The following is a 23,110-nucleotide window of genomic DNA, read 5'->3' on the forward strand; positions in this document are numbered from 1 at the left end:
CAGAACAAGTTTAACAGTTTTGATCGGTATTTTGATGAACTACGTCATGGATTTTCATAGTTTGGTCATGGAAAAGTCGTGGAGTTTTATTGTCCTAAGGGTGCACGAACCCTGTTAAGAGAAATCTGCTGTTGTCTACTTCCCTGCAATTCCTAGTCGCAGTGCACAAACAACACTTCAATAAATCCCTTCAATAAAATCAACAAATCCCTCAAACAACACTTCAATAAATACCTCAAGTAAATCTGCTTGGTCACGTGACGGGTCACGTGAGGGCCTCAACAACACCAGTTGACAGAGACACTGTGATGGTGTCGCAAGCTCCTGATACGAGTTTCGTGATTAAAGTCTCAAAAAGGTATCTTTTATTTAATTAATTTAATCTGCATGGTGGCTGCATTTTCAAAGAAGGTAGCATTTAGCATTTAGTAGAGGCTAAGAAAGAGGGCGAGGGATAGGGGTGTAAGGGAGGGTGGGGGTGTTTGGGGGGGGGGAATGGGGAGGGGGTGGTGAAGGGGAGGGGTGGTAGGGAGAGGGTGGAATGAGGGGGGTAGAAAGAGATGAGGCAACAAAATACTTTGGGGCAAGATTTGGCAAATGCTGTAAGGAGTGCTGGGTCCATGGTGTATAAGTTCTTGGGCAAGATACTTAACTACAATCACATCTCTTCACTGATGAGGATTAATGGGGTAGAGACCTGAATGTGCTGATCTTGTGCTACAGCACTGAAAACTGGTGTCATGGCCTGATGAACAGGGGTAATAACTTTTACTTACTTTGTTATTAGATATTGTAGCCAACACATTGGACGTCAACTTCTTGATTCAAAACGATAACACATTTTACAGCGGACTGACCTTTGGCCTAGCTGGGATTGGCGGTGGCGCTGTAGCAAGACTGGATGTGCTGACACCAGATCCACCGTGAGGTCCCGCGCCCATTGAAATATCTTTGGTTAGGGGGCGGTTTGGCCGGCTAGGGGGGACGGGCGGAGGAGGTGCAGCTTGGGGCATTTGGGGTTCCTCATCCATGCTTAACAGTGACATGTCTGGTTCCACGATGCTGGGACGTGGTGCCGGTAGTGGGGGCGCTTTCCGCACTGGGAGTGTCGGTATTCTGGGTCTGTTGTCCGTGCCTTCGGTGTGAGCGCTGTTATTGCTGTTTGCTTGCGCTGAGAAAGCATCCTCGTTCAGCATTGTGAACGCTGGGTTTTCTAGCATCCCTCGTTGACTGATGGAAGGACCAGCTGGAGGCCCAGTCTTCTCAGTCATGTCTGTTGCTAGTTGCTGAGGTCTTGAAGGTGGGACAGGTGGCGGAGCTGATACATTTGGGAATTCCTGTTCTGTAGATTTTGTGTCCTCAGCTGAGGATTTGATCGGTCTTGACTTTGGTACTGGAGGCGGAGGTAATGATGGAGGTGGCATGGAGGGAGGAGGTAGAGTGGGTGGGGGCAAGGAGGGAGGGGGCAAGGAAGGCATCGGTAGCTCCTCTCCAGCATCATCTATCCCATCAGCATCCAGACTCACTTCCCGTCTCCCCTCCATCCCAGTTTTCCTTGGTCTTGTCGCGGGAATGGGAGGTGGTACATCCACGACTCCTCCATTTGCCAACTCATCTTGAGGTGACTCCGTTTCAGCGATCCTGCTCTCCCCATCGAGACTGGTACTCGACAAAACAGCGCTTCTTGGCCTGGGTACAGGACGCCGAGGAACTGGGACTGGAGCCAGTATCCCGGATCCTCCGTTCAGTTTCTCGTTGACGTCGTTGTCCAGGCTTTCCAGGTTTCCCTCGCTAGCGTTTCTCCTCGGCAGCGCACCCTGTTCCCTGCCGGTCTGTAACAAATCCCCAGAGCTGTGCACCTGTCGCATGTTGGTCTCTGATAACGAAGGATGCCCTAGGAGCTGGGAGGTTGGACTGTCTGTTCTTGAGGGACGGAGATCCATCCCCAGGTCTTGAAGAAGTCTCAGAGCCTCGGCTTCTGAGGTGGCATGGGCTTTATGGCTGACTTCAAATGGTTTGCTGATTCTACTTGTCTAAAAAAAAGAGACGAAATTGTAAAAATGAGAGGATATATATAAACCGATTTGGCGACAGCCATTTTCTGAGGTGGCACCAGGCTAAGCGAGTCGCGTTCAGTAAGCATGCACCCTGGGCTCCTTCTCATTTGGTCTCCAAAATGCGCACTTTATCTTAATAATGATGCGGCATTTGGAACAGTGATTCACCCTAAAAAATGGCTTCTAATTTTGTTTGCTGAATTAGTCTTTACATTAAGATGGACAGGCCTTGATTGGGATCTTGCAATGATGAACCTCCTCACTGCTTTAATCAATGGAGTATTCTCAACCATGACAAACTCAAGAGTGTCATGGCCTAGCGGTTAAGAGCACCGCACCGGACTCATGCTCTGGTGTTTCAGAGGCAGCAGAATGTGGGTTCGAGCCACGGTCTGGACACTTGTGCCCTTAAGCAAGGCACTTAATCATTATAGCTTCGTCCCTCCGATGGGACGTAAAGCCGCAGGTCCAGTGAGTTGTGTAATACAATGTACATAAAAGACCCCAGTGACATTTATCAACAAGATATGGGGTTTGCCCGGGTGTTTCTGGCTTCCTTGTTAAAACTCCCCTGCGGAGTCCGTAGGAGAAGAACCAACCAAGAACTCTAAATTCGGATTAAGACCAAAGATTCATGATTTTCAACCCCTAATTTAAGGACCTTAAATGTATTTGGTTCAATTTCTGTAAATTTGATTCAACACCAGGGAGAAGGTACAAGAGATTTGTGTACTTACCGGCCCTAGGCTTGATGTTCTGCTTAGCTGGCTTGAGGTTGGTCTAGGAGGAACTGTGTTTGGCCTAGGGGGTGGTGCCCCTGGTCTAGGAGGCGGAGCTTGTGGTCGAGAGGGAGGAGCTCTGAATGTCACATCCGCTGTTTCTTTTGTAACCACGCCCAGGTCTGTTGTTGGAGTCTCCTGAATGGGTGGAGCTATGTCTGGCTTTGTAGGGGGAGCCTGTTTGGAAGGCGGAGCTGAGGGTCTGGAGGGGGGGTTGGCTGGTCTATTTGGAGGAGGCGGTCTGGATGGACGAGATTTTGGCTGGGGGTCAGAGGTCAAGTCAGGGTCAGGGGTGTTTGGGCGTGAGGTTACCACTTGAGGCATAAGGGGAGCAGGTAGGGTGGGGCCTTCGTCAGGATCTTCATCTGATTCAGGTTCCTCTTCTGTATCCAATGGAAACGTTAAAAACAAGACATCAACGTAATCATGACAAATGATAGAATGGGAATCATCTTAGCCTAAATCACATCAAGTACAAGTACCAATGGACATGTTATGCATATTACCTTCACAGTCATAGTCTAAATCACATTCAGTATAAGATGAAATACCAATCCAAACATCAGAACTCATTTAAGTCTAAAACACATCGAGCATAAGGATATCTGCATTTTTTTTTCAATTAAATTACATTGGTACTCATGATGTCATCTCCTTACCGTCCATGTCAAACCAATCCAAACATCTGAACTCATTTAAGTCTAAAACACATCCAGCACAAAGATATCTGCATTATTTTTTCAATTAAATTACATTAGTAATGATGATGTCATCTCCTTACCGTCCATGTCAAAACTCATGGATGGAATGTCAAAGCTCTCCCCAAGTAGACTGTTACTGACTGGGTTGTGCAGTCGCTCTGTGTTGGGAGCACACATGGCTAATTCCTTCTCTAATTGCTTCACCCAGTCCTCAGTCCTCAGAGCCACATGAAGCTGCTTGTCACCGATCTTGAAGAACAACAAAGTCATTTCAACATGAGGTTTTTGCCCTTCACCAACATGATTTATAAACACTGTATGCTCAGTGTTGTTCTGAGTGATTCGAACCAGCCAGCCAACCTCGGCAAGCTCAGTGGTCGAGTGGTAAACGTCTGCGCTAGTAAGCAGGAGGTCGTGGGTTCGAGTCCCACCCAACTGATTTTTTCTCACAATCACTCAGGACAAGACCGAGTATACAGTGTTTATAAAAAAAAATATGCCGGTGAAGGGCAAAACCCTATATCGAAGCAAAAAGTTATCAGTTTAAGAAATTAATTATTCATAATTATAAAAATATTTTAATAAACAAATTTGATTGTGTAGAGTTTGATGGAGTACCTCTGTTCCATCCAGGTTTCTTGCAGACAGAGCACTGAAGCCATCTTTAAATGTAACAACCATACACGTCTCTACAAATCTACAAACAATAATGAAAATAACACAAATCTTTGGAAAAACAACAAACAAGAGACTGATCTGATACACGGTTCCCTGTGGGGACATGAGTATAATAGAAAACAAAATATTGTAAAGGTCTCCACAGGGCAATTTCTATAGATGAATACGTCTCCACAAGGTTATCACAAAAATAGATGGATGGATTTTACTCAAAAACTAGAAATTTCCAAGGTGTGTTGATCCCTCGCAAATTGAAGTATTTTATGTAAGGGATATTAAGTCTGAATTTCAGTCCAGGAAAATGATTCTGGTTAAAATAGGAGCATTTTGAAACTAGATTTTCACATTCTAAAATTTAGTACACGTGAACAAAGAAATGACTCCACAAGGATACAAATGTCAGCATGCATGGACTTCCATATAAATGTTTATATGAGAGTTTGTAGCCTGTATATTTAAAAAGTTGTTTATTCATCCAGCTGTTTTTTTCTTCAATAGACTAGAATTGAAACCGAAGCAAATGTGTACTTTTCTTAATCCTCCTTGCTCTACCCATTTCTCAAGAAAACCTGACTTCCTTGGCAACATCCAATAAAATGCTGCATGAACATTCCCAGAAGGCTGCAAAATCAGTTGACGAATCTTCTCCGATGAACTAACCTGACAAGTATGGCCTCCCCGACGTGACCCATCATCTCCAAGACATGGTCCACCGCGTCGTCATCAAAGTCGTAAGCTTCAACTCCTCCTGGGGCAGTCAGGGTCAGGATGATCGTACCGTCCGGTGGCCCTTGCTCAAAGACCACGTCGTGGTAGATGCTGGAACATTTCTGATCGTTGATCTTTCTGACTTCAACTTCTAATGCTGCCACAACCGGTCTGCACAGATATTAAATAAAAGCATTTCTGGTTTGGTTTCTGACCATCATGCAAGAAACGATTGCTCAACAACTTTTTATTTACTAATTTAATGAAAACTTTTTACCTTGACTTTTTCAATAGTTGCTCAGAACTCATGCTAAGAGTAATTCTAGTCTTATGTAACGTCTGTGATAAAGCATTTAAGAGTTCAGTGAACAAACTGAAAATGTTTGTTTCAAATGGTATACATCTAGCAATGGTCGAGGAGATACAGACTAGGAGCTTTGGATGATACATATATCTCTGAATGATGAATTCGATATCATGCTTAAGTGGCTTCGTCACACACATAACACTTCTTTTCACAACACTTGAATGCCGCTTATTCAAGGGCCGTCTCAATTCATATTCCAGATGAGTTTCGAACAAATTGCAGACATTGTATCACATATAAGTCGCAGGATTTTGAACTCTGCAATCTTCCCGCAATGAAGTTATCATACTCGGTGAATCAAGCAGTTGCTGACGAAAAATTCCGGGAACATGTCCCGGACAAATGCAGAGCTTCTTCCAAACAAAGTGAATGATTTTACACTCAAACTGTCCGGAACTCTGGGGGTGAGATGGCCTAGCGGTTAAGAACACTGGACTCATGCTCTGGTGTTTCAGAAGCAACAGTGGCGTGGGTTCAAGCCCGGACACTTGTGCCCTTGAGCAAGGCACTTAACCATTATTGCTTCATCCTTCGGATGGGACGTTAAGCCGTAGGTCCCGTGTGTTGTATAAATGCACGTAAAAGAACCCAGCAAAACACTTATCGCTAAGAGAAGGGGTTCGCCCTGGTGTTTCTGACAGTTATCCTCATACATACACTATGAAGCTATACGGGATAGCCACACCAGGCGTTTGTACAGAAACAGATAACAGATAACTCGTCCCAGATATGAATTGATATGAGCCCTAACTTAAACCGTTTCTGTTCCTTTTATGTTATCACCATGACAGTGCTACCTGTGATCGGACACTTTCAATTCTGCTCTCCCATAATGCAGTATTCTTCCTGGATCGCAGTAATCCGACGCCTCGTCCCCTTCAGACTTCTTTTGGAATCGTCGCTTACGGCGCCTCCACAGGACGCGATCTGTCCAGGCTGGACTGCGATTCTTCTCACTGGTGTCGTAATCGTCGGAGAAGAGGTCGTACTTGTAGGTCGGTGCAAACTGTATAGCGCCCTCATGAAAACCTTGAAAAACCTGGAGATAATGTAGTTCAAGGTTAAGAGTACTATGATGACGAAGTCCAGAGTGTTTCTTGAATTGAACACAAGAGTGTTTTTACAGGACATCCAACAAGAACATGGTATATTTTTGATGTGTGAGATACAAGCCAGTATGAATATTCAGATGTATTGTACCCTAACCTTCCTCAATCCTCCAAAATCCTCACTGCAGTTTTGGAGGATTTTGGAGGATTGAGGATGAATGGTGTTTGAGAAACATGAGGAATTTGGAGGATTGAGGATGAATGGTGTTTGAAGAGTATTTTGGAGGATGGAGGATGAATGCATTTTGAGAGGCAGGACTGTCTGATGATTTTTAAGAATTGAGGCACTGGGTATCCTTCATTTGAACATAAGTGAAAAATTTGTGAGGATTTTGGAGGATTGAGGATGGTTCCTAGCAAGGGCCTCGGGTTAGGGTTAAGCAAAATGTTACTGACAAAAACAATGCACTTACATTTCCCTCTTTCTTCTGCTGAAGCAACTGGTCACATGACTTCAAAGCATCGTAATTCTCCTGAGCAATGAACTCCTTGAGTTGGTCTTTGTCCATGTCGATGCGATAGTTGAAATCTCCGCACCAGAAGACGTAGTCATGAGTCGCTAACGTCCGACCCTTAAAGAAAAAGCGAACGATGAATCAGTGTTATCCTTTTTGACCACATTACAGTAACAAGTGAGATACATTCACATTTCTGATTGAAGAAAAGACAACCAACTTCAGAAGTGAAGTAGTAAACTCACCATAGGGAACATGATTTTCCTGGTAATCTCGGCGTAGTCGTCATTGCGGTCTTTAACCTGTGACTGACCGGCAGCAAAGTGACCACAGACGAAGCACAGCGACGTTGAATGGAACAGAAACCTGACAGCAACAGCGCCTTTGTTGCCCGCCGCACCCTTCATGCCGGTTTTGACCGTTTCCAAGCCAACTTCCCTGTCAAGTAGAAATATTTCTGGTAACAATTTTTTCTAAATTAATAAATTGGAAAGAATGTAGTTTCCGAATGCCACTTCTTTGTTGTGTACAAAGTCTATGGACCGGAGAATCAGGTACATTTTCTATCAAAGTATTTGCTATCAAAATTGGAAATGTTTCTCAGTCCAAGATTCATGTCTTTTCAACTTTTTTGCAATGACTGATCGTCATTGAGATACTACCTTGGATAATTACTGCTTAGGTTGTAATCTTGCTCAGCTGCAACATCTACTGTTCAGTGGTAGAGGTCATAAACAAGAGATCATAAACACCATCTTAAGACTCATCTTTTCAATCTTTCATTTGAACCACAGTGATTTGCTAGTGACCGGCGCCTTTGAATGGTTCTCCAGATACTGTGCGCCTTATAAATTCTCTGTAATGATTATCAATTAATAATAAGATTCTTATCTGATATATGGGCGTAGTGTGGACAGCTAATTCCTCCGACAATTTCTGCTCAGATTGTAATTTTGCTAAGTTAAAATATCTACAAAAGTATAAGTTTCTGCAAAGCAATCCAGACGCCATAAGCAAGTTTCTTCTAGCAACTTACCTGATATGAGGGGCGTGATGTGGACGGATGAAGATATACAGACACACACCCACGAGCTGTTCACAAACCTCAGATAATTTGTGCTCAGATCGTAATCTTGCTAAGTTGCAACATCACATTAAGTGGCAGTTTCTGCTAAGCTGAGGAGCAATCAGCAAGTTTCTTACCTGATATGAGGGGCATGGTGAGGACGGATGAAGATATACAGACACACACCGACGAGTTGTTCACATGTGAGGAGGATGTACTTGTGATTTCTGGAGAGCGTCTTCTGTAATTCCATGCTCCATCGCTTCTGGTTGCTCGTGCTGAAAAATAATGAGAAAATAAGAAAATAAGGAAGTAAAATCTGTCTCACATAATTTACGACCCACATTTTGCTAATAATGCCGATTCAGCAACCATTTTACAGAAAAATGCAAATTTCATTGCAGTAACTTCTGCAATAAATTGAAATAATTTTACCTTGTATTGATAAGATAAGTTGTTGCGGTAGCAACAACTTATCTTATTATTATCCATTCACCATGCAAGCCTTCAAATATTATCTACCTTGTATTGATTATGTTTCCTGCGTTCAGATCCACCATTTCCTCAAATCCAATGGCATAAATGTCTGCCGGTTTACTGAAATCAGCTCCTTCCTCAGAACAACCTATACTCAAATAATTACAAGAACACATCATTCTAATAAACAAGAAGAGAACAAATTGTCTTGAGACATTCAAAATGTACTAATTACCAGAATGAATGACAACACGCATCTGAATTGCTAGGCTAAGACGGCGATCAGTTACAGGTGTGGCTACAGAGGAGCAGACGCCACTTCTAATAGATATTGGTGTATGGGCTCCGTGCGCCAACAAAAGAGGGCGCCCTTTTACCTAGCAACGACGTCCCATGGGCGGGACATTTAGCTGGTTGATGCGCACCGTTCCTTGTGTGTGACGCACGTACACCAGGGGATTTGTACTATGTACACGCAGTGGTACGGCCGCACATCGCGGCAAAATTGCAGTCAGGCAAGATGGCGTCGGTCGGTCACCCCCAACTGTTCCTTCTTTGCCGGTGAGGGGGTACTTGTGAACGGAGCGAATAGATAGGTGTATATTCACGCACACTTGAATCTTCGATTCTGATTGGTCGATCCATGACAACAAACTGCTACATTATACCTAGCACCATGGTCCATATTGCACTCTGCCTGTCAATAGGCTTTAATCACAAGTCAGCCATACTAAATTGAAAGCAAAATAAAATCTTCACTTTTGGAACTTGCAAATAGAAACGAAAGCTATTCACTCTTTTCAGGCTCCGCCATTGGGCATGCACAGCCTCGATCTGGCAACTTTACATAATCAAAAATAGCCGGTTCAGTGATCTGAACCCCGACACGGGAATCACTGAACTGGCTATATTTATTGTGTAAAGTTGCCAGATTGAGGCTCTGCATGCCCACGGCGGAAGAGTGAAAAGAGTGAATGAAATAAAACTTAATTACAAATTAATACAGGTATGCTGTGATGAATAATTAAAAATTTGTTATGAAACATACCCTAATGTTTTAAGCCACATTTAACAAAATGGAAAGTGAGACTTGGAACCCATAAAAATCTTGAAAAGTCTAAGAATTGTACATCCTAGTGAGTTTGTTTAAACTAATATCTGGTCTTTGCACGGACCTTGTCTTGTATGCTGAATGACCTTAGGGTTATCCAGCAGCCAGTCTGTCATGGACTGGTTCTTGTAAGCAATACTCCTGAAGTGTCGTCCGCCGTTTATGTTCCACGTTCCCACGCCAACCCTGAGTGTCATGGCGTCTGTGATGTCATCTTCACGTTCACAGATGGTGCGTAGAACGCTGGGTGAAGCTGGAGAAAAGAGCAAATAATTGTCAGCGCTTTCATGAACTGACACGTATGCACTGTGTGGTGTCAGCTCGTGAAAAACGCATAATCAAAACATTTGGTGTCACCAACTGACACGCAGGTGTGCGTGCACTTCTTTAACTGACGCGTAATAGAATAATTTCGTTTTCAAGATTTTGAAACGCATTTTACTTAAAAGGTTTGACACAAATTTCATCCATCTGTATACGTCTTACACCAAAGTGGATTAAAAACGTTTTTACTGGTGAAAATGAGACCGGTTTCAGCTTGTGAAAACGAAAATGTATGGAGTGCGCGCATGTAGTATGTTTTAGTTTATGGGAACCAAAATAACGCAGTTCTGTAAAATATGCGCACGTGCCCAAATGTCAACGCGCACCAAATGTCAGTTCGTGGTGTCGGGGACAAAATAAGGAAGGTCTCACAGTAACTCGTAGAAGTGTTTGTAGAATCTACACAGTGTACGGTAAGGCTGTAGGGTCTACATAGTGCATGTAGCGTCTGTGCAGGTGTTTGCAAGTCTAAAAAGTGTTTAAGTCTACTGATTGTGTAGTATCTACAAAACATACAGACCCGCAAAGCAACACATACAGTCTTACCATGAAGATGACTCTTGGGCAGGAGGGCACCGGCTTTATCTGCCAACTCGCCTACCAGTGAGTTGCCTAGCAACAGAATGTCAATGGCCTCCTGTTTGCTGCCGTCAAAGAAGTTGTTCTGGATGGTGCGAGTGACTGAACGAGCCCCATCTCTCAGCTTGCCAGCCTGTTTTTAGTTGGATACAAGTTGAGTTAGTTTTGAATCAAGACTGGAATTGGATCTTTGTTCCAGTCAGGCAGCTGGGCCTATTTTCATGGCTCTGCTTACCGTTAGCAAAAATTCCCTGCTAACTGCAGCAGAAAATTCTGTTCTTACAGTAAGCATATTTTACGGGTTAGTGAGGATTTTTGGCCTGGAAGCCGCCATTTTGTTTAAAGAAATTAGTATTTACACCAACGTTTTAATTTATATAAAATGGCCACGTCCCCATTACTGCACGGTTCCCAAGACATTAGTTTGAAAAAGTACAAAAACAACTGTGCAAGGGCGCTCTGCAACAATGCAACCATTGCAATTGTTCATTGACGCCTTGGGCCAAGGCTATTCTTACCCTGGTCCGGCCTTCCAGAGCTCCAGTACCAGCGTAGATACGACTCACATGATCTCCGTTCAAACCCCAGATGGTCCTGTAGACCTCCTCAAAACGAGACAGCATCTGAGGTTTACTGGCCAAGCCGAAAGCTTCAAGCTGCCTGGGAATCATCTGACAAAAGAAGACAATGATAGGGAGATTTATCCACAGGTACTTTCATTCTCCAGTGACTTGGGTTTGGAATTTCACCCAGACTTACGGCCCCTCAATTCATATCAGGATGAGTTCCGAACAAGTTATCAGTATTGGTGAGTTAAGCAGTTGCTCATGAAAATTTCCCCGGAACATGTCCGAGACAAATGCAGAGCTTCTCCCAGACAAAGTGAATGATTCTACCTCCAACTTGATCAGAACTCGAAGTTGTATACAAGTCATTTAACGTCCGTTTTAAAAACACTTTTAAGGAATATTTGGTGTTATCAGTAAAATAAATAAGTCAAGAAGATTTCTCCTGATTGTTCGAGTCACTGAAAGTACTTCAAATAGGAAATGGCGCTTACCAGTAGGCCAAAGAATGCTTGTACGGCATTGGTCCGATCCAAGCAGTCCAGGCAGTTGGTGCGTATGGTGCCTGTCTGCACACTGGAAGAAAAAAGAAACAAAATACAAAAAATAAAGAAAACTGGACAAAAATATAAGAAATACCTATTTTAGTTTGGCAAAGAAGTGGTAGCACAGTATGGAGTACACACATCAGTAACCACAGTTTAATCCTTACACTGTATGTAAAATATGTTTGTCAGAAAAAAAATTCTAAACAAAAAGCCCGCCGCACACCGTTGCGATTTTACCAGCTCACTGGATCACTGGTACTTTTTTTCACCGTTGCGGAGATGGCAATGGTACCCCCACACATGGCCGATTCCGTTCTATAATCGGTCACATGATGACCAGTCACATGATCACCAATCACATGATGTCAAAATAGAAGCCGTCAATTTTGAATCATGTGACTTCCTTTGCGAATCTGATTGGTTAACACAAATAGCGCGTCCGGTGAAATCGGAGTGCTTCCCGCACACCTTTCTGGCACCACCAAATTCGAAAAGATTCAACATTTTTTATTTCATCAGGTCACCCAGTGTACAGTCAGAGGTGTGCAACTGCCCAGTTTACAACATCCAGATGGCCATGCCAACTACTGCTCAAGATGAAGAAAGTCCGCAAAACTTGCAAACTCACTTCTTGGTCTTTTCTCCTTCCAGGTGGAAGAACTCGAAGGCATCCAGGTATTTCTGGACTTTTGTCTGCAGGATCCTGAGATAATCTCGCTGGCGTGACATCTGATGATAGTCAAAGAGAATGTGGGGAATGTCCTGGGCATGGGGAGAATTCTTGTGGTGATTCTGCATGGAAAACAAAAGAAAAATAACCGTCAGAATAAAAAAAAAAAAATGAATGTACAAAGTGTGTTTCTGAAATATAAAAGGGAACGTCCTGAGTTGGGAGATTCTGGCTACATGTGGAACTCCTCTCTGCTACATAGCTTCAACAGGCCAATCTATGAAGCTGGCCCAAGGTCGACCCGCGATATGACAACCTTATGACCTAGAGTCAAAGTGTGGAGTCTCTCAATTCAATGTTAATAACGAAGAGCTACAAATGCCTCCACAGTTGCAGACAAAACCTGGCACAGGAAAAAACAGATTACCAGCCAGACTGTCTTGAGTTGTGGGTGGTCATGACTGGTACTCTGTAGATGTTTGCTGACCACAAATTATATCTGATTATATTTCCTGCTAAGCTGAAATTTGGCCTAGAGCTGAATTACCTGGAATGCCTTGCTGAGTAGGTCCTCGCCTTCTTTGCTGCCTAACAGATTGACGATGGCCTGGTCGCCATACTGTGTCTTAATCATGGACATGTGCCTGTAGACAAAAGCAAGAAACAAATCAGATTCCTTGTTTTAGGATTTTTTTTAGTATTGCAGCTACTTTGTAATTTCTGACGGAACCCCCCTTTAGGTTTTGATGAATAGATAGAAGAGCGCCCTCTGGGGTTAATAAACAGACCTAGTATAATTCATACGACGTATTACCTATCAAATGCCGGGGCCGAGGCTTCGTAACCTCTGGCCATCTTGACCCGATGTGAGCCGACCTGCAAACCTGGCTGCTCCCAGAATAGAGGTACGGAACCGCGGGTCTGGACGAATGAGGAGACATTCACATCGTCCAGGAAAATCACCTGTATAAAAACACAACACAGCTTGAAACTAATAGACAGACCAAGACCAAGACTGCAAAACAACTACATGTAGTAATCCTGTCAACCTTTACACAGGTGTTTTCATAAGGGAATATGAGCTTGGCCGGTTTTAAACAAGTAAATTTAAACCGGCCAGGAGCCTGAGCTGAGGGCAAAGGACATTATCAACGTCGAGGCCCCTGAGCTGGTCTTAAACGTACTTTGTTTAACATCAGCCAAGCACATATTTATTGCCATTCAATAATACCTTGAAACGACCATAAATTGTTAAAGCAAAAACAGTGATATAAGTTGTATGTAGATCAAGCTATCGAGGGGCTTTTGAGTATTGGCCTAGGTATGCTCTACCATTCATAAGGCCAAATAAAAAACAAACATATTTAGCTTCCTGCCTTTTTGAAAAAATGGAAGGAGGCAGCCCCCCTTGTTTTTCCCCTCCAAAATGGCCGCCCGACCAGGCTATTTTTCAAGATGGCTGCCAGATTTTTATAAAATGGCCGCCACATGGACTCAGGAAATGACATACCAGCTTTATATGGGCTAGATGCAACAGACAAAGAGGCCAAATGATATCACTGTTTAAAATTTATCATTTTTTTGGTTCAAAAAAAAATAAAGGAGGCGGCCTCCGAAAAGGAAGTGGGCGGGGACGCTAACAAATTATTTTTTTTTATTTGGCCCAAAGAGTCTGTGTCAGCGATCAATATTAGATTCTTTCTTTACCTGTTCAGTTTCACAGAAGTTTGCAACCTGACCGTCGTCATTAGTCCCACGGACGTTGAATCGCGTGCCAGCTCTCTCACAGCTAAGCCGTGATATGAGGCAAGCCTTGGCCTGTCGCGTGCCGCAGTAGATGGTTCGAATCTCAACACCCCCACACATGATGACAAGCAGCCAATCGGAACAGTTGACATTATAGCGCTGGAGATGCAAGTGCAGGGTTCGATTCCTGTTGCAGACATGTGTAAAGAGTTTGTGACAATTTTTTTGCAGAACAAATTGCTGATTGTTAAAAGAAGGAGATCTTCAGTCAAGTTGAAAAACACCGAACCAGTCACAAATAATTGACATCATACACAATTTTGGCTGGAAACATTTCCAGAGCTTGACTCTTTGACATTGGATTGTTTTAAAGGGCCAATGCAATGTAAGTTTTTAAAGCAATCCTTGAAAATGCACCTTTGTGTCCCAATTAACCTTAACTTTAATTTATTCATTTTGCCATTTTGTAGGGTATTTTGGTGCCTTTTCTATTTTTATACATGCAATTTTCATATTCATGAGCAAAACAGAAACATCAATGTTACAGCTATTTCAGCACAAAAAGTTGCTAGAATTTTGGATATTTTGCTGCCATAAATCCTTTTTTCTTTGCTGATTCGTTCTAGGTCAGTTCATGGCAGTAGGCCAAGAAGCAACCCTTTCTTACAAATGTTTTCATTGACTAAAGTTTTGGGTTCACAAGTTCAACAGAAAACTCCTAAACTGAACAGTGTCTTCCTGAAATGACATCAACAGTACATGTACAGTGCCCTAAGTTGTCTAAAAAAAAAAAAACAAGTTACAAAAGTGCACTTTTCAATAAAATTAACCAAAAAGGATTTCAAAAAGTTTTCATACAAGGGGAGAAAGTTGCACATATCATCAGCTCAACAGATGCTAATGTTTCCAAACACTACTCGTCCGTGCTTAAGAAATTTGTATTTTTAGCATGAAATCTGGAGACGGGTATTCATTTACCAGAAGAATCTGTTGTCAGTTGAGTGGTCTTGCTTCTGACGCTGAGCACACAGACTCAAATCAAACTGGGCTTGTTGGGAGGATGACGACCAGACGAAGTAGAACGTCCCAGAGCTGAGTAGCTTCCTAACCTCAGTGATGCGTTCCTCGTCACCAGGGTCGCGTCGTAGTGAGATGAAGGACGTCGCCGTGATGCGGAAGATTTCTGACGACCCCACCTTGCCGACGGAGACACACCCGGTAACGATGACTAAATATAGCACAGTCTGCTCTCCTGTTGAGGCAGAAATTATAAAAGCAGCCGTGTTGAGACTGATTCACCCTGTGTAAATTACGTGGTTATGGCTTGTAAGTACACATAGTCTACACCGATGAAGCCCCTTGGCCAAGTATTTTCCGACACAGCCTAAGCTAGGGAAGATCTAGCTCAAGTAATATTGTGAAAGTTTATCTGGTCTTATGAATATAATTATAAAGTTAGCACCAGGTGTTCCCGGCTTATTTCTCTTGTTTTGCTCTCAGGATTATTCCTCTGTATTTGAACTTCTTACCAATGTTTAGTTTAAGAACTCCAAGACATCCATATCCGTCCATCAATTTCTGATACTGTCTTTTCAGTGTTTCGGTTTCTGCCTGGCCTGTGATGTGCAAAACATTGAGATATTTTCAATTATTAAATTACCATTGTAGGCTAATAAAAATTAAATGTTTATTTACCGTGAATCGCATCTTGCATTTTTTTCCATTTGTCTTCTGCGCGCATGCTCACACCATTATTTTTAATAATTACAATAAGACTTTTTTTATTAGGCCTATCATCCTAACTCAAGCAAATGCGACGCTTGATGATGGATGGGTGGACGGTACTTCTAGAATTAGAAGGCTTCTCTCCGTCAGCTGACGGAGAGAAGCCTTCTAATTCTAGAAGTAGGTGGAAGGGCATGAAGGGTGGATGGAACAATTGATTTCATCCTATATTATCTCAATGTACAATGATTGAAGGTCAGTTGTTGCAAAAATCTTTAAAATAAAACTTAAAAAAATAAAAGACATAAACCTCGGATTGAGTGAGAAATATTTCAATTTTGTTCGAAAATTATGTGCCTATAAATACTGGCGACAGGATGCAACATCTTTCCAAATTTGAAAACAATGTTGTTTCTAATACAACTAACTATCATCCCACTTTCACAATCCCCGCCCCGCCCCGCCCCGCCCATTCCATGGTTCCACCACCGCCGCCCTGCCTGTTCGTACGCGCTCGTGTACTGTTGTTGTGTAGGCGGATCGCTTCCTAGTCCTAGTTCCGTATCATCAGCTTCAAAAATACTCATTGAAAATGTGGAGATTGTACTCACTTAAAACAGCCACTGCGTCGGATTCGAAGAGCAGGGTCTCTTGTCTTTTTCTGGTCTCCAAGATTACGGAATACGGTGGCTCTAACTTATGATAAACCCGAAAAGATTTCCCGAAAGTAAGTGCCATTTTCGCACTGACGTTGATCGCTTCAGCTGGAAATCCTGTACCGGATGTATTTTGTGTACCACCGGCCGGTACCGGACTACCGGTGTGATCTATGAAGGGCGATTTAGTGTCTGATCCCAGACTCTCTGCGTTTAAAAAGTGTTGCGCAGTATCATACATCAGTCGTCGGTAAAACAGCCGTCGTTCGAATTTCGCGCGGTCAAGCTTTGTTTTCGCACATGTCGCATTTCTTTGCTTTGAACTTTTTGAGAAGATTAAGAACAATTGGCTTACCTGTTGAGGCAAGCTTAAGAAGGAAAACAGGATTTGGTAAGATATCGTTCTTTTAAAAATGAGGAAAGTAAAAGTATCCTGAAGCGTCTTCAGCGGTTGTGACTTGTGAATTTGATGTGAAGTTGTGTACAAAGTCTATGGGAAAGAATATTGCAACCTGATGCAGTGGTCATGGTGGTTGTGTACAAAGTCTATGGAGAGTCTAGAAAATTGTGTATTTCCTAACATAACAAAATTGGAAATGTTTCTCAGTCCCAGATTCATGTCTTATCATCATTTTTGCAATGATTGAGAGATGATATATGAAGAAAAAGTGGCGCCAGGTTGTTCTTTTCAAAAAATAAAAATGGTTGGGGGGCCGGGGGGGGGGGGGGGGGGGCCTATTCTGAAATTGTTCTGATGTCGTGACTGTCAGGATTCATCATGTTCATGCTCGCACAATGTCTCAGTCTCACTACAAGTACAGTGAGTTTAATTAATTTTGATTATGTTTTAGATATTTGTCAATTTTGCAGTCATTCCTACGATCTACAATCACATGATGGCTGAAATGAATAGCGGAGATGCTGATACCAAGCGTCAATGCACTCGACAGACGATAGGCACTCACAACGGATCGTTCCATTGCGATGAGGCTCTTGCTTGTTTTCTTCTACGCCAGTTGCCAGAGTACAAAGATGCAGGTAAAACGGAACTTGCAAAAATGATACTTAAGTTCTATGCTCACTGACACTGAGAACATAAAATCCTTAAGTTTCCTTGTTTTAACTTTTATTTTTGTTTGTCACTTTAATTTCATAGAAATTATAAGAACAAGGAACCAGTCTGTTCTAGACACTTGTGACATCGTGGTTGACGTTGGCGGTGTGTTTGATCCAAGCAAACATAGATATGATCATCATCAACGGTAGGCCTATGTTCTTGAAATCTAAATAGTTTAGAAAACCAACAAGGTGATTAGTTATCAACGTCCTCTGGATTGTTGGCAATCAATTTACTCAACAAACAACAAGATTGGAGTTTACAAAAATAGAAGAAAGACTAAGTTTGTATAAGGTGCTTATCTTAAAAATGAGATTCGTGTATTCATTTGCCGATTCTAAAAGATTTAACACAATTTCCTATTTTGTAACAGTTGCTGAATTGGCTGTATGATTTTAACTTTCTGATGAACAGGTCTTTCTCCCATTCCATGAACTCTCTCCGTCCTGCAAAGCCATGGACTACCAAATTGAGTAGCGCTGGCTTGGTCTATCTTCACTTCGGTGAGCGCGTCTTGAGAACGATCAAGGGTCTTAAAGATGCTGATGATAGCAAAGTGCAGGCGATCTATGACAAAGTCTACGAGAACTTCATCGAGGAGGTTGACGCCATTGATAACGGGATTGCACAGAGCGATGAACAACCGAGGTATTTGAACACTCACAAATCCTTTACAAACCATTTAAGTCACAAGCAAATTCACAAGTCTGGTCATAAGTAATCACATAAGTCCATCACAAGTGTTATGACAAGTAAATCACACATCCAGTCTGTGTGTTCAGTGTGCTCACTGGACCAGTCATAACTTCATTCACAAGGACGTCACAAGTGCAGTGACAAGTAAAAGGGGATGAATAATAATTTAAACAAAAATGAAATTGTGAGTCAACTCAGAATGGTTTGTCACTTTCTTTTCCAGATATTTAATCACAACCAACCTGAGTTCCCGGGTGAAACACCTCACTCCTGACTGGATGGATCTCAGCCCGGATGAAGAGGTAATCAATGTCACTGTTTGATACGACATTCATAAATACCTAAGACAGTTGACCCATTCCTATTGGTCAAGAGCCTGTCACTGGCTGGCTGGACTCTTCCAGTGTTACATGAAATTTGGACTCCTATGAAATTTGGTCCCTTTTACTGTTGTATTGGTTGAAATGTTCACATTAATACATTGTACTCACGCACAGGGTCCGCAATAAGCGGTATCGCATCGCAATTTGCGACACATTCGAGGCCGACTGCGACGCAATTTTTAAAGTGCATCGCAAAACTGCTATACAACATTTTGATCATGAAAAGTTGACACAAAGTGTACTTGCCACCAAATTTCGGTCCACTGAATTCCACAACTATCGGACATGGTAAACATCCATCATGTTTTGATTTAGTTAAGCTTAAATACTGAAAAAGAAGATCAATTTTGTTCAGCTGTATAAAATCTGTACGTGTTTAGTTTGTAAACAGGCGGCGCGCGTCTGATGGGCCAATAACGAGACCACGTGATAAACGCAGCTAATAATTTGGAATCGCACTTATGATCCGGACATAAGGAATGCCCGGAGCGTCAGTGCGATACCAAATTATCCATAGCATGTATCACGTGGTAAATCACGTGCATGATCGGAGGAGGTGCAGGACGTACGTCGAGATTTTACCTCGTACTCTGAATCTGCTGCGACTGTGCAAGGAATAATTTATGGATTTATAAAAGAAATAACACGTTTGTACACTATCTGGTCAAGTATTCAACAAACTTTATTCTTATTCTCACTCACTGGTAAATATATGCATGAAATGAGTATTTTGGTGGCTAAAAAAAGTTACATGCACGTCGTGCATGCTCAGTAAAAAAGCTACGTGCACAAGCAAAAATCTACATGCTCTGGTGCATGCGTGCACCCGGGTAAATCGAGCCCTTTTCTCATCACTATTCTTTAGATATTTGTCGGTTTATCTTAAACATTTTGCCGACACGGAAAACGGGTTTACCCCTTCAAGTAAATCACTTGATATGTACGTGGGATTCGTGGGAACTAAAACGTCAAAATCCCAGCTGTGTTGTCGTTTGTGCGCTGTGTAGCATATTGATGAAAACATGGTTACTACGAAAACTACCGGTATCAGGGCAAATACTGCCAATAATTGGCGGGCGGATCTAGACCCGGGCCAGGAATGGCCCGGGTTAATAAATTGCTTTTTCACTCGAAAGTTATTCCAGCAAGCATGCAGCTCCTGAAATAAACAGACAACTGATGAGTCATTAAGTTCACAGCTTAACGTAAGTTACTTCTTTATTGCTTTGCAATTTGTACAGTCTGACACTGACAGGTAAATAGTAATTGCAAAGCCGAGGCTAAATTTGAGTATAACAAAACTGCTATGCAAAATTGGTAAACTGCTATGCAAATCAAAATTTGCATAGCAGTTTTGCTATACAAAAAAAAATCCTTAAGGCTTACCCTGCTCACGCATGCGCAATACTAGCAATGAATTTCTGTATTCCGAGAGTCTTAACATTCACACTACTACAGCCTTCAGCTCGAACCATTATCAGCATCCAGGCCCACAGCTGGTCGAAATTGTACTTGTTTAAAAGCGGCCAAGCACAAATTTATTCCTTTATCAATGATTAAAAGAGAAGATTGGTGACTAATCTCAACTACCAACTTCAAACCAGACTTGTGTTTCATTATTTTGTTTTTGCCGTTTCAAGGGTGGCTTTAAAAAGGCCATGGAGCTGACGGGTTTAGAATTTCTGGACAAAGTCAATTACTACAATACCAGCTGGTGGCCGGCCAGGGAACTTGTGGAGAGCGCCCTCGATGGACGCTTTGAGGTACGTTGCAATCCTTGAACTGCATCTAATTTTAAATTTACAAATCTACAATTTGAAGAAAATAGTAAAAGAAGCTCATTTCCAAAGATTAGTCAAGTGACACATTTTTGGAAATTTCTGTTGGTAGTCGGATTATAAAAGGGCAAATCTGTGAATGGGTCTGTGCAAGCGTTGACACGATGCACGCACATGCTCAGTTGCTATTATTCGTCGGTTTAGTGCCTGGCATCGCGTAGCTTCAATTGGCTGAATGAGAATGTGTCCCAGATGCTTTTTTTCGGGCACAATTCAAAATATGACTCGGCAACTTTTGAATTGAAATCGAGATCCTAGAATATTTTCTCGGAATAAACAGCCTTCACAGAGCTAACACTTCATGTTAGTTGTTCAGCACCCGTCTTTAGATTTTGAGCACTTTTGTTACTTCAAACGAAACAATACATATATGACAGATGATCTACCCTACCTTTAACCTGTTTCTGATAAGCACATATGTTATAAGCTTAGTACATGTACATGTTTGCGCTTAGCAGTTCTGTTAAATGTACCCCTGGTATTAATTTGGATTCCTCAGGTTGATAGCAGCGGTGAAGTGCTAGTCTTCAGTCAAGGAGGATGTCCATGGAAGGAGCATCTCTATGCCCTTGAGGAAGCCAAGAAGATTGAGACACCGGTCAAGTACGTCTTGTACACAGACCAGAACGGCAAATGGAGAGTGCAGTGTGTCCCCGTCTCAAGTAACTCCTTCAGTAACAGGTAGGAAAAGAAAACGACTTGAGTCTCAACTGCTCTCATGGCCTGATGAATGGGGGTAATAATTATGAATTTCTTCAAGAGTGCAAAAAGGGACAAATGAGCACCTGTACTTCATAGGCACCTGTGCTCCATAAGCACCTGAAAAATAATATGAAGTTCTTTCCTTTTTAAAAAAAAAAAATTTATTTAGGCTGTCATTGCCGGAGAAGTGGCGCGGCATCCGGAACGAGGAGCTGTGTACCCTGTCCGGTATCCCAGGATGCATCTTTGTCCACGCTAATGGTTTCATTGGTGGGAACGAGACACACGAGGGCGCTCTTCAGATGGCCAGAACGTCACTTGCTCAATCCAAGTAGAACGTAATGGGTTGAGTACAAGGCATGGAATGCGGAACATAAAATCTGCAACTATTGGGACAGTTTCCTGAAACTTAAAGGAAATCTAAAGCCAGGGTCTTTTTTCAGGATGCTTAAGAAAACAAGAATATTTCTCGGCAGAAATGGCCCAGCTACCCAAATTTAAATGTGAAGTGTAATACATGTACTGATAAGATTTGTCGGAATATAAATTTGTTGTCCAGTATTTTATGCATAGCAGCCAGGGTTTTGCCTCAAAAAAAAAATTAAATAAATAAATAAAACTAGAAATTTTACAAGTTTGGTGTAAAAAAATAAGACAAATAGATGAAAAAACAACCTTTGTAAGTTACACAAATCACATTACGGTTTAATATCTCTGTACATACTACTCATGGATTTACACAAACGCGTATCAAGACCGATTCCTATTGTTTAAACCAGTATGGGTTTTCAAACAATCTTTATATCTTGACAAAAAAGGTGTGCATGTGTAACATTTTTCTATGTTTTATAGGACAGGAAAGATCAAGAAATATTCAATAAAGTATGTGCTCAACAAGTGCTGTTACTGCTTTCAGCAGAAAATGAATGTCAATGGTGTATAACCTTATTATTTTGACCTCCCTTTCCCAGCCTTTAAAAAAATTGAAAAAATTTCCAAGATTTGATCCAAGTTAAATCTACTTAAAACTCACTCATGACTACAGTTTTTTTTTGTATGACTATGTACACATGTATAAAACAAACTCAATTTAAAGCAATTTATGATAAATTCATCACACAGGAACTTCACAGTTTGAAGCGAGTTTTGTCCGCAAGATTTTACTCCCAAAAGTCCTTGTGAGGAACCAATTGAAATGGTGACTGTGAAGACTGTTTTTGCCAACCCAATAGTTAGGGCTGTCCTGAATAATATCGAATATTCCATCATTAACCAAATATACAAATTGTTTTTCACTGGTTTGAATCTTCAAAAAGAAAAACACCATGCACCTAAAGTTGCAGTTTTCTTATTGTCAGATGCTCCTTTTTGTCTACGGAAATTTTTTGTCGACGCCAAATTATTGGTCTAATTTTTTTAAGATGGGTAAAGTCCCTTGACAGTTATACAGTACTTAATGCAAAACACTCCAGTGGCCCATAATAGCCATCGCCGCATACACATTTGTGACCTGTTCTGTCCAAAGCAGACGCTTCTGGGCAGAGGTTAAAATTGAGATAGGGCCAAAAACGCTGTGGGGGTGATTTTTATCGATTTTTAAATGTTTGCATATTTGTAATCCTGAACATGTTTAAAATATATTACAAAATTTGAACTCTACATATTCTATTTTTTGATGATTTTGATAGGGTATATCAGTTAAAGAAATAACTGTTTTGTGACATTTGTGGCCATTTTCTCCGTATTCTACTTTTCGACACAATGAACTTCAAAATAGCATAACTCAGCCCAGGAATGACCGGTTTCAAAACTTAAACCACCTATTAAAAGGGAAAAGAACATATGTTAACAATATGTAAAAATATCATTTTCGACCTTATGCCCAGAAAAGTCTGATTTTGACAGAACAGGTCACATTTGTTTTCAACTGTGTATGAAGTTCATGAAGTTGAGGTATCACATTTTTTTTATGACATTTTGTGAAAGCCCATTACAAAAAATACTGGACCGAAAATACTGATCAACATATGGGTCGTTAACCCCCTCCCCTGA

The 23,110-nt window shown here is 41.8% G+C and overlaps 2 protein-coding genes across 5 annotated transcripts; one reads left to right on the forward strand and one right to left on the reverse strand.

Moving 5' to 3' along the window:
* Window positions 1-494: 494 nt before the first annotated feature.
* LOC119725717 (synaptojanin-1-like) lies at window positions 495-16,547 on the reverse strand. Its single transcript, XM_038197257.1, has 21 exons — window positions 16,278-16,547; window positions 15,471-15,557; window positions 14,920-15,193; window positions 13,903-14,128; window positions 13,010-13,158; window positions 12,743-12,839; window positions 12,154-12,317; window positions 11,472-11,553; window positions 10,930-11,082; window positions 10,379-10,544; window positions 9,573-9,761; window positions 8,443-8,545; window positions 8,058-8,198; window positions 7,100-7,292; window positions 6,813-6,971; window positions 6,088-6,329; window positions 4,876-5,094; window positions 4,156-4,234; window positions 3,618-3,786; window positions 2,795-3,219; window positions 495-2,033 (listed from the first exon to the last, which is right to left on the reverse strand). Exons 1-21 carry the CDS (start codon window positions 16,402-16,404, stop codon window positions 843-845), a joined length of 4,635 nt encoding a protein of 1,544 aa, XP_038053185.1. The 5' UTR covers window positions 16,405-16,547; the 3' UTR covers window positions 495-842.
* On the forward strand, window positions 16,273-22,295 carry LOC119725718 (MYG1 exonuclease-like). 4 transcript variants are annotated; one of them, XM_038197259.1, is made up of 8 exons: window positions 16,273-16,393; window positions 17,193-17,360; window positions 17,479-17,584; window positions 17,854-18,087; window positions 18,359-18,437; window positions 20,159-20,281; window positions 20,856-21,037; window positions 21,228-21,991. In XM_038197259.1, exons 1-8 carry the CDS (start codon window positions 16,366-16,368, stop codon window positions 21,391-21,393), a joined length of 1,086 nt encoding a protein of 361 aa, XP_038053187.1. In that variant the 5' UTR covers window positions 16,273-16,365; the 3' UTR covers window positions 21,394-21,991. The 4 variants fall into 4 exon arrangements, with proteins under 4 accessions (XP_038053187.1, XP_038053186.1, XP_038053189.1 ...); XM_038197258.1 differs by lacking the exon at window positions 16,273-16,393 and adding an exon at window positions 16,603-16,713 and having other exon boundaries at window positions 21,228-22,295; XM_038197261.1 differs by lacking the exon at window positions 16,273-16,393 and adding an exon at window positions 16,630-16,713 and having other exon boundaries at window positions 17,174-17,360; window positions 21,228-22,295.
* The last annotated feature ends 815 nt before the right edge of the window (window positions 22,296-23,110 follow it).

Source organism: Patiria miniata, unplaced genomic scaffold (assembly GCF_015706575.1).
Source record: "Patiria miniata isolate m_02_andy unplaced genomic scaffold, ASM1570657v1 HiC_scaffold_19, whole genome shotgun sequence".
In the NCBI taxonomy this organism is placed as follows: domain Eukaryota; kingdom Metazoa; phylum Echinodermata; class Asteroidea; order Valvatida; family Asterinidae; genus Patiria; species Patiria miniata.

What these genes read in the sequence shown, in the direction of transcription:
- LOC119725717 (XM_038197257.1), bottom strand. Translation starts at nt 16,404, where the DNA reads ATGGCACTTACTTTCGGGAAATCTTTTCGGGTTTATCATAAGTTAGAG. An exon ending in ACTGACAACAGATTCTTCTG is followed by an intron (nt 14,129 to 14,919) that starts GTAAATGAATAC and finishes TGTCTGCAACAG; the next exon opens with GAATCGAACCCTGCACTTGC. An exon ending in GGAAACATAATCAATACAAG is followed by an intron (nt 8,199 to 8,442) that starts GTAGATAATATT and finishes ATTATTTTTCAG; the next exon opens with CACGAGCAACCAGAAGCGAT.
- LOC119725718 (XM_038197258.1), top strand. Translation starts at nt 16,623, where the DNA reads ATGTCGCATTTCTTTGCTTTGAACTTTTTGAGAAGATTAAGAACAATT. An exon ending in AGATATGATCATCATCAACG is followed by an intron (nt 17,585 to 17,853) that starts GTAGGCCTATGT and finishes TCTGATGAACAG; the next exon opens with GTCTTTCTCCCATTCCATGA. An exon ending in CCCTCGATGGACGCTTTGAG is followed by an intron (nt 20,282 to 20,855) that starts GTACGTTGCAAT and finishes TGGATTCCTCAG; the next exon opens with GTTGATAGCAGCGGTGAAGT.